The sequence below is a fragment of the Spinacia oleracea genome, chromosome 2, assembly GCF_020520425.1.
Source record: "Spinacia oleracea cultivar Varoflay chromosome 2, BTI_SOV_V1, whole genome shotgun sequence".
In the NCBI taxonomy this organism is placed as follows: domain Eukaryota; kingdom Viridiplantae; phylum Streptophyta; class Magnoliopsida; order Caryophyllales; family Amaranthaceae; genus Spinacia; species Spinacia oleracea.
The window spans coordinates 27,008,366-27,023,343 of record NC_079488.1 but is presented as its reverse complement, the minus strand read 5'-3'; the positions used below and the strand labels follow the sequence as shown (position 1 = coordinate 27,023,343).

Here is a 14,978-nt window from a genome sequence, read left to right as displayed (position 1 = left end):
TATCAGCACCGATATCCCAAATGACTTGCATCGGTACTTCTTAACAATGTATTGATAATACCAATACGAGTCACCTATGTCCATATGGACATGATACAATCCTACTTGAGACTTAGAGCTCCTTGAAAGACCACTCCACAAAACTAACAGGCTAAAGCAGATTCAGAGCGCAATTTTATGCTAAGTAACCTTATTTACAAAGGAAAAAGTCTAAAGACCAAAGTCAGCATTCAACTGTACAAGAACCCTCCAGTGAAGGAGAGGGATTTGAATGTTGAAAGTTTCTCAAATATGATACATTATTTACAGTTTCTTTTTTTTTTCCTTTTTTTTATATTATTATCCCTACTTCCATCATGTCTGTTAGGATTATTGCCAGAGATCAGGAAGGCACTGGCGAATGAATGGTGGTGGTGGTATTATCAGGCAGCATAGCAACTGTTACAATGAAGTATTCACATCCCACAGGAAGACGAGTGGCTAAGGTGCTATCAGATGAATCAGGTTGATCACCTCCACTGCTGCTGCTGCGTTCGTGCCTTGACACAACACGTCTCTCAATGTGAACAATCTGACCAATTATATAGGCAGGTCGAATGGGAAGATGATCGATGAACAAGGCAACGGATTCTGGAGATAGAAAATAATTGGGGCAGTTCCTGCTTATTGCTTCATAATGCCCTGATGAATTGAGGACAAAGGCAGCAATCTCATGGACCTCGAAACGGCAAAAAGAGATTTTTTCCTTATTTGCCTGTTTAAGGATAGAAAAAATTAGTCATACTGTAGATAAAGATATAAATGATTAAAGAAGAAGATTTTGATTAATGAAGTGGAAATTACAGATAATGTAAATGATATTCAAGCATTCGAAAGGCTTGATACTATGAACTCTTAAAAGCTCATATAGAGCTTGATTCAACACAATTCTCCGTTTCTCTAATATGCTATATAGAGCTTTTCCCCTAACATGACATAGCCAAGTGGATAAATCATGAACATTTGAATCAAGTGGTCATGGGTTCGAATCTTGTATAAACTATAACTACACATGTGTTTCTAATTTTGGGATTTTGGAATATATATGGATGACATGGAATGACATGTGTTGAATTGAAGGAGGAAAGCGCTACATGGCATGGTAAACTTTAAAGCTCTCAGAAACAACATTCAAGAAAGTCGTCTGCTTCTCCAGTTTAAACTTGTTAAAATTGCCTACCTTAACTCTAAAAAGGCTAGGTATGTAGAACTTAGAACATAGACGTAACCTGAGTAACCAACAAGGTGAAAGAAGCGATGAAGTAAAAAGGAGAGTGCATGCAATGAAAGAAATCAGAAGGTATGTCTGTATGTTTTAGAATTCCGTCACCTGTCAGGTGATAAGTTTTCAGGAAAGCACTTGATAGTGCAACATGTAAAAATGCCAACTTGTCACAGAAACATCAGAAAGGTACAATGGCAATTGGCAGCTCAAATTAGTAAAAGTTAAAACAGTTTAACAGGCATCACAGTAAACCGTTTCAAGGAGAACCTTTTATCCAGTAATTGATTTATTGTTAAGATCCAACATGCATTGTAAGGATAGGGAAAAATAAATCTCTTGTTTTCATATTTGAAATGAACATCAATCCTCTTCTAAATGAACTTGAAAGTCAGCATTTTGCAATTTTAAGGCTTTCGCTAACAATGCAACGGACCAATCTCTCATTTACTCACATCTTAAAGAGTATATTAGGCTGAGCCAGTGCTTTTGGTCAAGGGAATAAAGAAACAGCCTTTTTATGACTACATAGGTCAGTTATTGTGCATCCAAATTCCAACCAATCTAACTTGCTATAATGAGTCTAAAGAGAGGCAATGGGTTAATGGTGAAGTATACGATATACTTCCTCTGTTTCTAAAAAATCACAACTTTGATTCGTACATATCTCTAATTATACTTCTTTTTAAAACCTTACAATGAAATCAATCCACCCACATTTTATTATAACATTCGATTTTAGTATAGTAGTAAAAATATATGGCCAAAGTTAGTAGATGAATAGTCGCAAAACTAAAAGTGTTGCAATTTTTTTGAAACGGATAAGTATTGATAATGTAAAATCATGATCATGAAAATACCTGTTTCTCAAGTTGATGCTTTGTGTATAAAGTCTTAACCAATTCTTTCCTCTCTTCCAAATCCTTTGAGAGCTGCTTGTTTGCAGCTTCAGCCTTTGAGTACCTATCGAGCAGCTCAGCACGTTGCCTCGATAAAATACCAACTTTATCAGCAAGGACCCTTATACATGTACGAAACTCGACATTACCATCATCTTCACCATCGCTGGTAGAGCTGAAATGGTGTAACAAAACATGACATTAGTTTCAGTATACTATTCCAGTAACCAACTTGTTGAACACAACAGAAAACTCAATCAGCCAAGGAATGTTCAATAGGAAAGATGTACTTAGCAGAACAAGTAGAAACAACTAATAATGCACCATGCAAATAGACAAACAGACTTTCAATTGGTTCCCACCTGACAAGAGATTGAGCTAAAGAACGCAACGCATCGGCGAAACCAGTAACCCCCCCGGAAGCATTGACACAAGACTTGAGTCTTTCAAAGAGGCCACGCATTTTCACAGCAGATGCACGTAGTGTGTTGTATTCTGAAGCTCTCCGGTCAGCAGCACAAAGATGAGTTTGGGCTTCTTGCCTAGCTTCATGCAGGCAGTTCTCTAGGTGAGCACAATTCATCTGTGAACAAATCATAGAGGAAGGAGGAGGAAAAAGGTTAAAGAAGAGAGATTAAGGGCCAAGCTTTAACACATGTCGGCACAGCAAGCCTCATTTTAATTGCAGTTAAAACAAGCTGGATTAAGCTAAGCCACAATTAGGATCTCAAAGAAGAATCCTAGTAAGCAAGAAGTAATATACCGTTTTTTAGCTGCATAATTTTCAGTTAGACAGATGGATCTGGAAAGGCATAAGTAAATAAGTAGAGAAAAGAACAAGTCCATATACATGCATATTCAAAAACATAAAGCATCTGTAATAGCTATACCTGTGATTCATCTAGTAGCTTCCTGCTGCTTTCCATCTCTAAGCCAAGCTTCGATATATCCTCCAATGCAGATTTGAGCCTGGTTTCAGTTTCAGTCAGTTGATTTGCCTTGTCTTCAAGTGCACTTTGCAGTTCCAACACATGATCCGTATTGACCTTAGCAGTGCTCAGACTAAGGTCACCAGGAGCTTCAGAAGGGAGGACATCTACAGAACTACCAGTAGCAAGCAGCTGATCATCTCGTTGTGGATCCATCATAGATGAGTCTAAATGAGGATTCTGGATTCCAGAAGAGTCGGTCATATTCTCGTCTACTTCTTGGGCTTTGCCAGTCATCCTAGGCAAAAGTCCATCTTTTGCATCAGCTGGGTTAGATGTGCAAGAAATCTCATCCATGAGATCACTAGATCGGCAAGCAAGTTGTCTCTCTCCATGATCCGAAATTCCTGACCTGCAATCATCTGATTTTGCATAAGTGGCATCACTTTTGTCCAAACATTTCCGTGCCTGCATATACTGGTCAGACAATTGCGTAGCCAACTCTTCAATCCGTTTCTCATACGATTGACACTGCTGTTGTTTGGCCTTCAACATCAATTGAAGATGTTTAACGTATTCATCTTTCTGTTGCAATGCTTCAGCTGTTTTCTCAGCAGCATTTTTCAGCAAACTGTCTATGTTACTATCATCAAGTGATTCATATTCCACATCAGGGCTGAAAGAACAAATCCTTGCAATTGCTGAAGCAAGGTCAGCTCTCAGTTTTGCATTTTCAACTTCCATTTTACTAGTTCCAGCAACATCTGCTAAGTCACAAAAATCAAGGAGGTCCTCGTCCTTTTCATGAGTAACAACAGCATTTCCTTCAACAGAACTGTTGTTGGACATAGAAAGTGAGGTCCTAGAAGATCCGGATTTCTCGCTCCTGAATGGAAGTCCAACCAAAGACTCAGGTGCGTAACAGTCAATATCCCTGATATCAATATCAAGCAAGCTAGTGTCAAATGGAACAATATTAACATCACATTGGCTAGGAGTATCAAACAATCCCATGGCAGCTAATACATCCCTCGGTATAAATGAGCTTTGTGCCTTCAAAAAATCCTCTCGTCTCCTCACCTCATCCTCCCTCTTTGTAGCAAGTTTTTCAGCCAATTGTCCTGCCATGCCCATGTAAAGCTTCATTGAGGCTTTTCTTCTCACTACTTCAGCTAGACATGATCTATAAGCAGGGCCAATACCACGAACCACCTTTAAGCCCTCAAAAACAGCATCCTGACGCTTAATTGCCTCTGAGAAAGCATTGAATTGCAAACGAACATCTTTGATGGTATGTTGAATATATGCAATTTTTTGCATGTAACTGTGAACAAAATTATTCATTTCATTCTTTTTATCTGTGCAGTAATCAAGAAGATCAGATATTGAGCTGTCACAAGCTGTCATCTTAGGAAGATGACTTTTATCGTGGACATCATACATAGGGCCTAGGGCAGAAACTGCGTCATGAGGCCGGAGAGAAGAGGATAACTGGCTTGATAGACAATCATCCACCAGTTTTTTTACTGTGCTAACATCCTTGCTGCAAAGGACAAATATACAAATCATTTGGACTCAGAAATCTCAAAGTATAATAACTGAACTGCTACACATAACAAAATAGAGTTAAGACATGCAAGAGAACATAACAAAATGTACGTCATGCAATTTGAAGGAAGATGATATTCACAATAATACAGTGACACAATTCAGTTCGAAAGCCAACAGACATACACACACCCACGGCCACTAGCACATTTTAAAATCAAACTCAAGTTGAAGAAATTTTTTATCACAAAAGGGATACAAATTGAACTTGAAACTCATCCTACATCACAAAGAACCCGTATTAAGATATTAAATTTAAAATAACAGCTTTAAAAGATACGTCTCCAGAAAAAAAAGATGTATGGATGCAACATCTGAGCTTCAAAACGGAAAAACTTACAACACAAAAACATATCTTGTAATGGAATAAATAAAACTGGGTTCCAACTCCCAAGTGAAGCAAGATGGCAAAGCCATATGCGTTATCAAATTACAACAATGGCATAAAACCATATATAGAATACTATATGAGGTTCACTCAGACATACAACATACCGTCAGAAATCATAAATGACCTAGCCAAATCATCAATCTAGCACAAGAAGCTCCCAACAGCAGCACAATCTGAAAGGGGTCAAATGCAAACAACCTTAACCCAGCATTATAGAAAGGAACGCTCTGTTAGACCCTGAACTAAAAACATGGTAATTTGGCCTTCCATTGTGTGGAATAATAGAGAGGAACTCTCTGTTAAACCCTGGACTAAAAACATGGCAATTAACCTTCAATTTTGTGAAATAATAAGTAGAGAACATTTTGATGTGACTTTCAACTCATCCATGAAACAGGGCAAAAAAAATTTTGTTCACGTGGCTGCCTACTGTCTTGGAAGGTTAACTCTAGTGTCTACAATCTATCTCGTGAAAATCAAATGGACGCTGCTATACCATTTATTTTCAATTAAAAAACAACTACAATTGATCTGTGTTTTCGCATTGGTAGGAAAATCAACTAGACTAGAGATGATGACTGGGGACTTTTGTGTTGATTATGATTCATGAGCTTCAAACCTATGCCAGAGGATTAGTCTAATCTTAAAGAAAGCTGTAGCACCCAAGTTATAAAAAGGTTAAACAAAATTTAAGAGAAGTTTACAAAATGTGAAAAGGGGCGGAAAGGAAGCCTAAATCAACAGCAGATGAAACGTAAGGAATTCATGCTGTGCATCAGTTACAGCCGGTTCTAAATGAAGTTAACAAAACTTTTCCCCTTAAAGGCAATATTTTGAACACTACGGAACCAACACCACCCCATGCTATTCCTTGATCCCAGAAACCTCCTCTCAATGCACTGAGAATCTCTAGAATGTTTAGTTTAGCCGCAGAATAACAGAAGGAAACATCCTATAATCCTCTGCAACTTCGAAAAGATTTAAACAAACAAATGGAGACAGAAAGGGATGGATGGAATACTACATTCAGAAGGTGAAATAAAATAATTGGGTTGTTGCTGTTCAGAAGATGAATGTGGCACAAAACATAGGTGGAGATGAACGTGTGGTCAGAAGAGAAGGGATGAAGTCTACAATGAAGAGGCCCCCAACCAAGTCGGAGTGACAGTCTCCAAAATATCGAGAATAAGAAGGATAACCGATTGCAACATTTAGCCAATGTACAAAACCAATTTTACGCAGCATCGGCTCATTAAAATGAAAATTCGGTTCATTAAACTGAAAATTGAAATATTAAAGGAGGTTGAGAAAGCCCAAAGACCACCGGAAAAAACAGGAGTAAAAGGAACATGAAACAACTAGGTCTTAGGAATTGTACATTCATACTCCATTGAAAACTCTAAGCAAAGTAGAACGATCCATAAGTATGACATCATCATACTAGCAGTGAACCCAGTTGTTTACGTCCATAAGTATGACGATTAAGGCTAACATTGTTGTAGTTATTTACGTCCAACAAACCTTAAGAACTCACTTTATGACAACAATCAAACCAGAAACATCAACGTGAGAGAAAAGATGAAATCCAAGCACTCACGATACTGTTGTACTCAAAATACCAAATCACTCATACCACACAGAACAAAACCCTCAATTCAAAACTTCATCCAAGAACCGCCTATAAACCTTATCAAAATAGCACCGCCGCCACAAGACTGGCTTACCCAGAACAAAAAGTCACCAACACAACATAGGTCATACACCGTCTTTAGTTCCACACTTCATCCAAGAATCACTAACAAACCACAAGTTATCTAAAGACCTAGGTTTTAAAATATTACATGCACACATCTCTTGATGTTTCAAGACATCCTACTGAGCTACACTAACTAATTTTCTAGGTCAAAGTCAAAAGTTTCTTGCTAAGTAGATGAACAAATAGACCCAACAATCCAAAGTATAACAAATCTCATCTTTCTTGTCTTTCTTGTGACAAGGATGAAAATACAATAGAAACCACATTATTATAACTCCTAAAAGTCATTCATTATCATTATCATTACCCCATGCCTCAAAGAGGCTCCCGTAAGAAGCGGGGTAAGAGGGGGTCGGACGTAGGCAACTTTACCCCTGCAATTGCAGAGAGGTTGTTTCCAATTGACCCAAAAGCGATAACGGGACAACAACGGGACGACCATCCTCTACTTCATGGAAAGGAAGCGAAGAGGTATTAAGAGTCATTTTGATTTAGTCTATTACATCCCACAGCCAAAAGAACAAATGAATTTTTGGCTCCATCGGAAGTAAATCATATAAAACAAATGAACATTTTGAATGGAAAACAGTAAGGAAAATTTGGTAATATTAATCCAACCTTTGGCCGATTTTCTTTTATTAATCTCACCTACGACATATTTTTAATAATCTCACCTTTACTACCCAACGACTTTCATTGGGCTTAAGTGACCGGTATCCGGTGAAAAAGTCAACGAGATGGTGATGATGGTGACCGAATATATCGAGAGAGAGTATTGTCACTTAGTGACATATTACCGCCTACATTCCTACAATAGGTATATGACCATTTGGGCCCAATAAAAGTCGTTGGGTAGTAAAGGTGGGATTATTGAAAAATATGTCGTAGGTGGGCTTAATAAAAGAAAATCGGTCAAAGGTTGGATTAATACTACTAAATTTTCCAAACAGTAGTTAACAAAATATTCATAGTTTTCCCAGTACCCCATTTTATCCTATGTTATTGGACAATGATTGGACCCCATACTCCCATAGTATAATTCTTCTTTAGGATAGACAACTCCGAAGAAAGGACTAAATATCCTCACCTAGAAGCCTTTGATCCAAAGTTAGAAACAACAAAGATTCTACCTCTCTACCAACACTACTCTTAGCACTATCTGCTTTAGTCCTAAAATGGTACGGAGTATTATATTTTGCATCGATTCCCCTTCAATGGAATTGGCATCCCTCATCTCTCTCAAATTAACTTCACCACGTGGATGCACAACCTATTTAATTTAGTTATAAGAACCTTAATAAAAGTTACATAAAGACGTGCTAAATCACCCAAAAAGATAGGATCCATTCTTCATTTCCCAACTTTGCAGCAAACTTCTTTTGGGGTCATGGGGAAACACCTGACATCATCCCAAAATCAGTTTAAAGAAGAGGCACAACGGTCATGATGAGTCATCGGCATATACCATATCCCTCCAGCCCGCCCTATCCAACGTCATATATTCCTCAATCCCCAATAAACTCATATCACTCTCAATCAACTCTTCCAAGTGGCCACAATATAAAGACTAAATGCCAGCATCCAATAAGGAGGTTCAAGTTAATGGCAAGAAGAATTATGTTGAATTTTCTGATTAAGTAGGCAAAAAATGACCTTAAGGGCATTATTACTTTTCTTATACGCAGCCTTCTATCTCAAATACACCCCCCCCCCCCTCCAGTATCTTTCTAACACAATTCCTTATTTCTCTGCACTTGTCAACAAAATGTTTCAAGTACCTAAGATAGTCATCAATATGTTCCCACCAGCCACACACTGGAAGATATGCTCACATGCATATACTCTACATCCCCTTCCCCCACAGGGCCCCAACAAAGAAGGGACACAAAAGACTTCTACAGCAGGGTGTGTTCTATACTGGACTACGTGCCCTACTACTTACAAAACTATGAAGGGTATTAATTATACTACACACATACACAGACTGGAATGCATAAAGCCACAAACAACTGGAGAGCAATCGAAGAGCTTGTAGGAAGCAACAAAATCAGTTAGATAGTTATATGAAAACAACTCAAATTATTATAATGTTGCAGCATTACTATTTATACCGCATCTGTGAAATCAAAAGTGCACACTAGTACAAACAATCTTCAGGCTCACGACCATTCATCAAAGAAAATCAACTACATATCAACTAAAGAATGTACAGTAACCAAGGGATGAGCAGAGCAGAGAAGATTCATTCTAGGTAGTATGGAAAACACACAAGTCATAGGTATAAAAGCACCTAATGGCATCATCTTATGAACCTACATTCAACCGAAAACTAACCTTAAAGATTGCATAATACTCCTCTGTTCATTCACTTGTCGATATTGTTCCTTGATCATCAACTCCAGATCCCTAATTGGCAACAATGATTTGCTTGAAAATAGTTCTTCAACGTCATGCTTCAGTTTTCCAAACACGTGCTTGAATTGTGAAACCTTGTTCTCAAACTGCTTGTGAGAACAGGTACAATTCTCAACCCATTTCCTCAAGTTTTCTTCTTTTACAAGATCCAGTAGACACTTGCGAGAGGATGTTTGTAGAGCTGGGATAAGTTTACAAGATCTTAACTTTTCGATTTCCCTTGTAAAATTCAACAACAGATCAGAATGTGAACGGTGCTGCTGCGAATAACACTTCAGAAAATCCAAGTAATTTTGATTAAGTATCCTAAAAAAGTAATCCAAGTTACGCCTTGCAATCTCTATAGCCCTTTCTTGCACCTTCTGCTCTCTCAGAAGCCTCTCACAGACTTCAAATTTCCCAATTGTTCTACTGTATATGGCATGCCCACAATGGTAATGGTACCGAAACTGTCGTTCATAAGAAGGCAACGCTTTGAGTGCAGGATCAACAGCATTATCCAATGGATGAGCATCATGGTTCGAAGATGGTGGAGATGGCTCTGGAATGACCTGGATTTCAATTTGTTCTTGAGGAGGGGGTACAGCATTGGCTTGCAATCTCGCCTTGTTGAAACAGAACACTTCTTGTTCATCAGAAGGCAGCTTGTATGTCCCAAGCACCTCATTAGACTCTAACTTCATATCCCCACACAGAAGAAGCTGGTCACCAAACTGAACCCCTCCCATTGATTCAATAAACCTTTGAACTGCCTCAACAACAGTGGAACCATCGCAATCGAGCTCATATGAATGTCCATTTTCAGCAATATGGATCAAAAGCTTCCCCCTACCTATGTATCCACCAGTGACATTCGAGCTCATTTTGCCCCAAGAAAAACGAAAAACCACTAATACCTAATCCCTAAACTATCCCAAATGATCTGAAGAACTAATCAGACAACCCAATGGAGCGAACACAAACTAATCAAACAACTCACCGCTACTCAGAATTTACTAAATGTCTAGTGATAATTCCTACCCAACCATAAAATTGGGTAGACAAAACACAAATCTGTTAGCAGAAAGCTTACTGCAACTACAAGCAATTCGAGCTCTATGTCAAACAAACCCACAATCAGCAAACATAAAACAGAAGAATTTCAATGTAACAGAGAAGATTTCACCAAATCAGTCCAGAATTCTCAATACCCACCAGATAAAATCAAAAATTTCATCAACAAAACCCTAAAATTATCAAACACCCACCAAAGAAATCGTCATAAAACCCCCAAAATCTAACATAACCATCAACAGATTCGTCAATTAAATGCCAAATTCACAGTCAAACAAAACAATCAATGAACTCTGATCGTCAATTTCTTACCAAATTAAGCAGAGAAAAAAAAAATATCTGCCAACAGATTAACAGAAATTGTGGGAAAAAGAAAGAAGATTGAAAGAATGAAAAGGGAACGAACTTGGACCAAAAGATAAACTGTAGAGGAGAGAGAAAGTGATTGAAATTACGCGACACGACAACAAGGGTTTCACGTAACCTGGGAATTTAGGGTTAAATAATAAAAAATTCTTTATGGGTAATCCTTCGTGTGATAGGAATAGGAGTAGAAGATAATACTTTGATTAATTATCTCAAATAAAAAAGATTAAAATAATAAAAATCCAGTGTTTGTGAAGATGAAGAAGCTTCGGCCATAAGTAACTCCAACAACTGGTAGGAGAAGGGTTCTTCACTTCTCTATTTCTCTCTCCTCCTCGATTTTGATGAGAGTTTGGAGAAGATTACAAAAAGGTTGCAGCTTTTTTTTTATCCATTTCTATTTCTATCTTTTTTGTTTTAAAAAAAAAAAAAAAACTTTTTCTGATTCTGTTTTTGCTTCTCTTCTCATAATGTATGTAATCCCAAAATTAGAAATGTTAAAACTTTTTTAAAAAAAATTAGAAAGGATAATAACACTGGTTGACGCGTATCAGGGGTATGATTTTACACAAATTCTTATTTACAAATGGTGTATAATAAATATTGTACACATGACCAGAATAAAAGTTAACTCAAAATGTTTAAAAGTTAAGCTTATATGTGTAAAAGTTATCTATTTTTTAGTGATAAATTTTTTCATTTAAGTAAAAACATATTTCTTCAAAACCACTAATAATGTATAAATTAATCATTTAATCATTTACTATCAACTTTTTTTTTACCAATATAAAAGTAAATCAAAACTAGGTTAAAGTTACGAAAAAATTGGTAAAAGTTATCTTGGTGTACACTAAATTTATTGTACACTTTGTGCGCGCAAGACCTTTTGATGATTTTATCGTTGTAACACTTGTATTGTAGGAGTAAGGCTCTGTTCTTTTTGGTTTAATTGCAGTTTCAGAACTTATTTGACAATTCAGTTCAGCTTAATTCATTTTTTTTAATTCAACTTATTACTTCGTAGTATTATTATTATTATTATTATTATTATTATTATTATTATTATTATTTATTTATTTATTTACATATAACTTATTATTTATTTTCAATTCAACTTATTACTCCGGAGTACATGAGTATTATTTGTTATTAATTTTTTAATTATTAATTATTTATTATTAGTTCAATTCAGTTCAGCTCTTGAGTATAATTTATTATTTATCATATATTATTGTTATTTAGTAATTATTTATTATTTACATAATTATTTATTATTTATTTTAATTAATTATTATTTATTTTTATTACTTAATTTTTATTTTATTTTTAATTATTTACTACTTAATTTTTTATTATTAATTATTAATTACTTGTTATTTATTATTTATTTTAATTCATTAATATCTACTACCTTCGTATTTATTTAAGAGATACACTTGGCCGGGCACGCGTGTTGAGAAAAAAAATTGAATGATATAAAGTAATAAAACAAGTGGGGTTGAGTAGATATTTTAATAAGAAAAACAAGTGGAGACCATGTCATTTTAGGGAGTTGGGGGTGGGGGTGGGGTGTAGATATATTATTTAATTAGATGGTGGGGTTGATAAGCTACTAAAAATGACAAGTGTATCTCTTAAATAAATACGGCCGGAAAAAGCAAGTGTATCCCTTAAATAAATACAAAGGGAGTAGTTAAGTTAATTTAAATTTAGTTCAGTTCAACTCAAAAGAACAAGGCCTAACTTATAAGGGATCCAAATACAATGCATAACTCACAAATTTTGATATTTTCTCTGATTGCTTATGATCTCAGTTTAATCAATAAGGAATCCTTGTGGTCGTCGTTGTGTACCTCAAATTTTTTTTACAATGCACATATTATTTCGATTTTCCTTTTTTTTTTTTCTTTTTTGCATCGGTTAAACTTTGCATAAATAAGTAAAAGATTATAAAGTACAACGTATAAAAGAAACAAATGAGGTCCATGACTTAATTAGTTTATCGACCAAAATGTTTGGGGGTTCAGTTGTCACTAGGGGCACTTAAGGCCTCTTATCATCCACACTCTCAAAGTGTCTAGCTTGCTAACCAGGGTCGGCTTGAACCATGCAATGTTTCGGCCAATATGACACTTCATCCTACCTTTTAAAAAAATGACTTAATTAGCTTGTTATGAAACCCCAAAAGAGCACCAAACCTTCCTAACACTCACTGCTCCTCCCTCGTGAGAGTTTTTTTATAGCTCAGTTGATTAGAGGTTTCATCCCGCTTCCAGATGATCCTGAGATCGATTTTCATCCCCGCCCTCATGCCTCACTCGCATAAAAAAAAAACTACTCCTCCCTCGTCAAACAACAACATTCTCTAAGACCAAATTCAAAGGAGATGAATTATTCATTCAACTCTAATTCAATTTCCTCCAAAACTCCAAATACGAACTCCTATGCTACCTTGTGCCTCCAACACTGACATACAACCATTGTATTAAAACAACCTGCACAAATGAAAATTACGAGTGTAGACTATACTCATTAAAACAACCTGCACAAATGAAAATTACGAGTGTAGACTATACTCAACAACCCCAAATGAACACCTTCCAGCACAATTGAAAGGAAAGCAAACTAAAAGTACCCACATCAACTTAATGAAACACCTTAAAGAAAACTAAACCGAGCCAACCCATGGGACTAACAAGTCAAAAAACATGAAGGAAAACATGTAGTAGAAATCAAGGCACAACGACAAAATAAAGGCAAGAACCTCCATGGAAAAGAATTCGGCAAAATTAAACCAAAACAAAAACAATTTTAGGTAATTGTTAATTCGTTATCTATCAAGTAGACCTGATTAAAAGGTTAGTCGGGACAAGTTATATTGGGTCGTGACCAAAAAAATTCAACCCATAATATTTGGTCGGGCTCCGAAAACGGGTCTAACATTTGGCTAAAACCTGCCTTTTTTGGGCTGGACCAACGTGCTACACTCAAGATGATCAGGTTTGGATCTATTAAATACGGGTTTGAGTCGCACTAGTTATTAAAAAAGACTACACTTTACAAGACAGTAAGAGGTTCCACTAAAACTATTTGGCAATAAAGGGAGTAGTCCATTAGCCTTGTTAAATGTTTCATGGGTCGAAACGCATTTATTGACACTCCCCTACACATGTGCAATTTTAATTTGATCTAGTGTATTAACGGTCCAAGTCGTGGATCTGACTCTAATACCATGTTAAATACGGGTATGGTAACACACGTCATCAAGAAAGAGAGTTCACTTAACAACTTTAAATGAAGTTCCACCTTAAAATCATATGATAATAAAATAGGTAATTCATTAGTTTTCTTAAGTTATTAAATCCCTCGTCTTTAATCAATGTGAGACACTTACCTGTATTATTTGAAAAATCTTGCTTAACGGGAGCAAATCAGCTGCTACGTCTCCGTAGGATATACTCCCTCCGTCCCGGAATACTCGATCCGGTTTGACCGGCACAGAGTTTAAGGAACTTGAATTGACTTATTTAATTTAATAGGTAGTAGTTGATAGTGGGGTGTTATTTTAATGTACTTAATGGGAGGTGGGTTAAGAGGTGGGGTTGGGAGAGAGTAGGGGTTGAATTTTTAATTATTTTTTGTATGGAGTAGGGGGTAGGTGGGTTAATAGGGGTGGAGTGAGAAATAATATAATATTGTTAGAATATTTTCATTTTTAGAAACAAGTCAAGTATTAAGGGACGAACCGATAAGAAAAACAGGTCAAGTATTCCGGGACGGATGGAATATCGACATATCGTGATACCAAATTAGCAATTATTGAGGACGGCCAGCATAACAATTATAGACATAGAAGAACATGTGATTACAGATGTTAACTTGTGTTTTTGTGCAAAAATGATCCTGTCTTACCCAAATATTTGTTGGGTTTTAATACCCCACCAGTATCACGTTTGATAGCAACGGATCGGAGAATCTTATGATTCCTTTTCAGCATAATATACCACATCCGTCTCACATCACTTGTTACACTTTCTTTTTAGTCCGTCACAGATTACTTGTTACACTTCTAAATTTGGAATGGTTCAGCACATATTATATTATCTCTCTGTTTCTATTAAAAAAAGTTTGGTCATCAATTTCTCCCTCATTCAATGAAGAAAAAAATACAGGGAGGGAGTACAGAGTAAATGGGATTCGAATATATGATGTACTTACTCCTTCCCATATTGATAGTCTCGTTTGATTAAAAACACTGATTTTAAGAAAAAAAATGGAATACAGTACATGGGAAATTGAT

At 36.3% G+C, this 14,978-nt stretch overlaps 1 protein-coding gene across 1 annotated transcript; it reads right to left on the bottom strand.

Moving 5' to 3' along the window:
* On the bottom strand, positions 1-11,070 carry LOC110800665 (autophagy-related protein 11). Its single transcript, XM_022005972.2, has 5 exons — positions 9,179-11,070; positions 3,051-4,632; positions 2,523-2,743; positions 2,122-2,335; positions 1-754 (listed from the first exon to the last, which is right to left on the bottom strand). Exons 1-5 carry the CDS (start codon positions 10,120-10,122, stop codon positions 383-385), a joined length of 3,333 nt encoding a protein of 1,110 aa, XP_021861664.2. The 5' UTR covers positions 10,123-11,070; the 3' UTR covers positions 1-382.
* Positions 11,071-14,978: the final 3,908 nt, after the last annotated feature.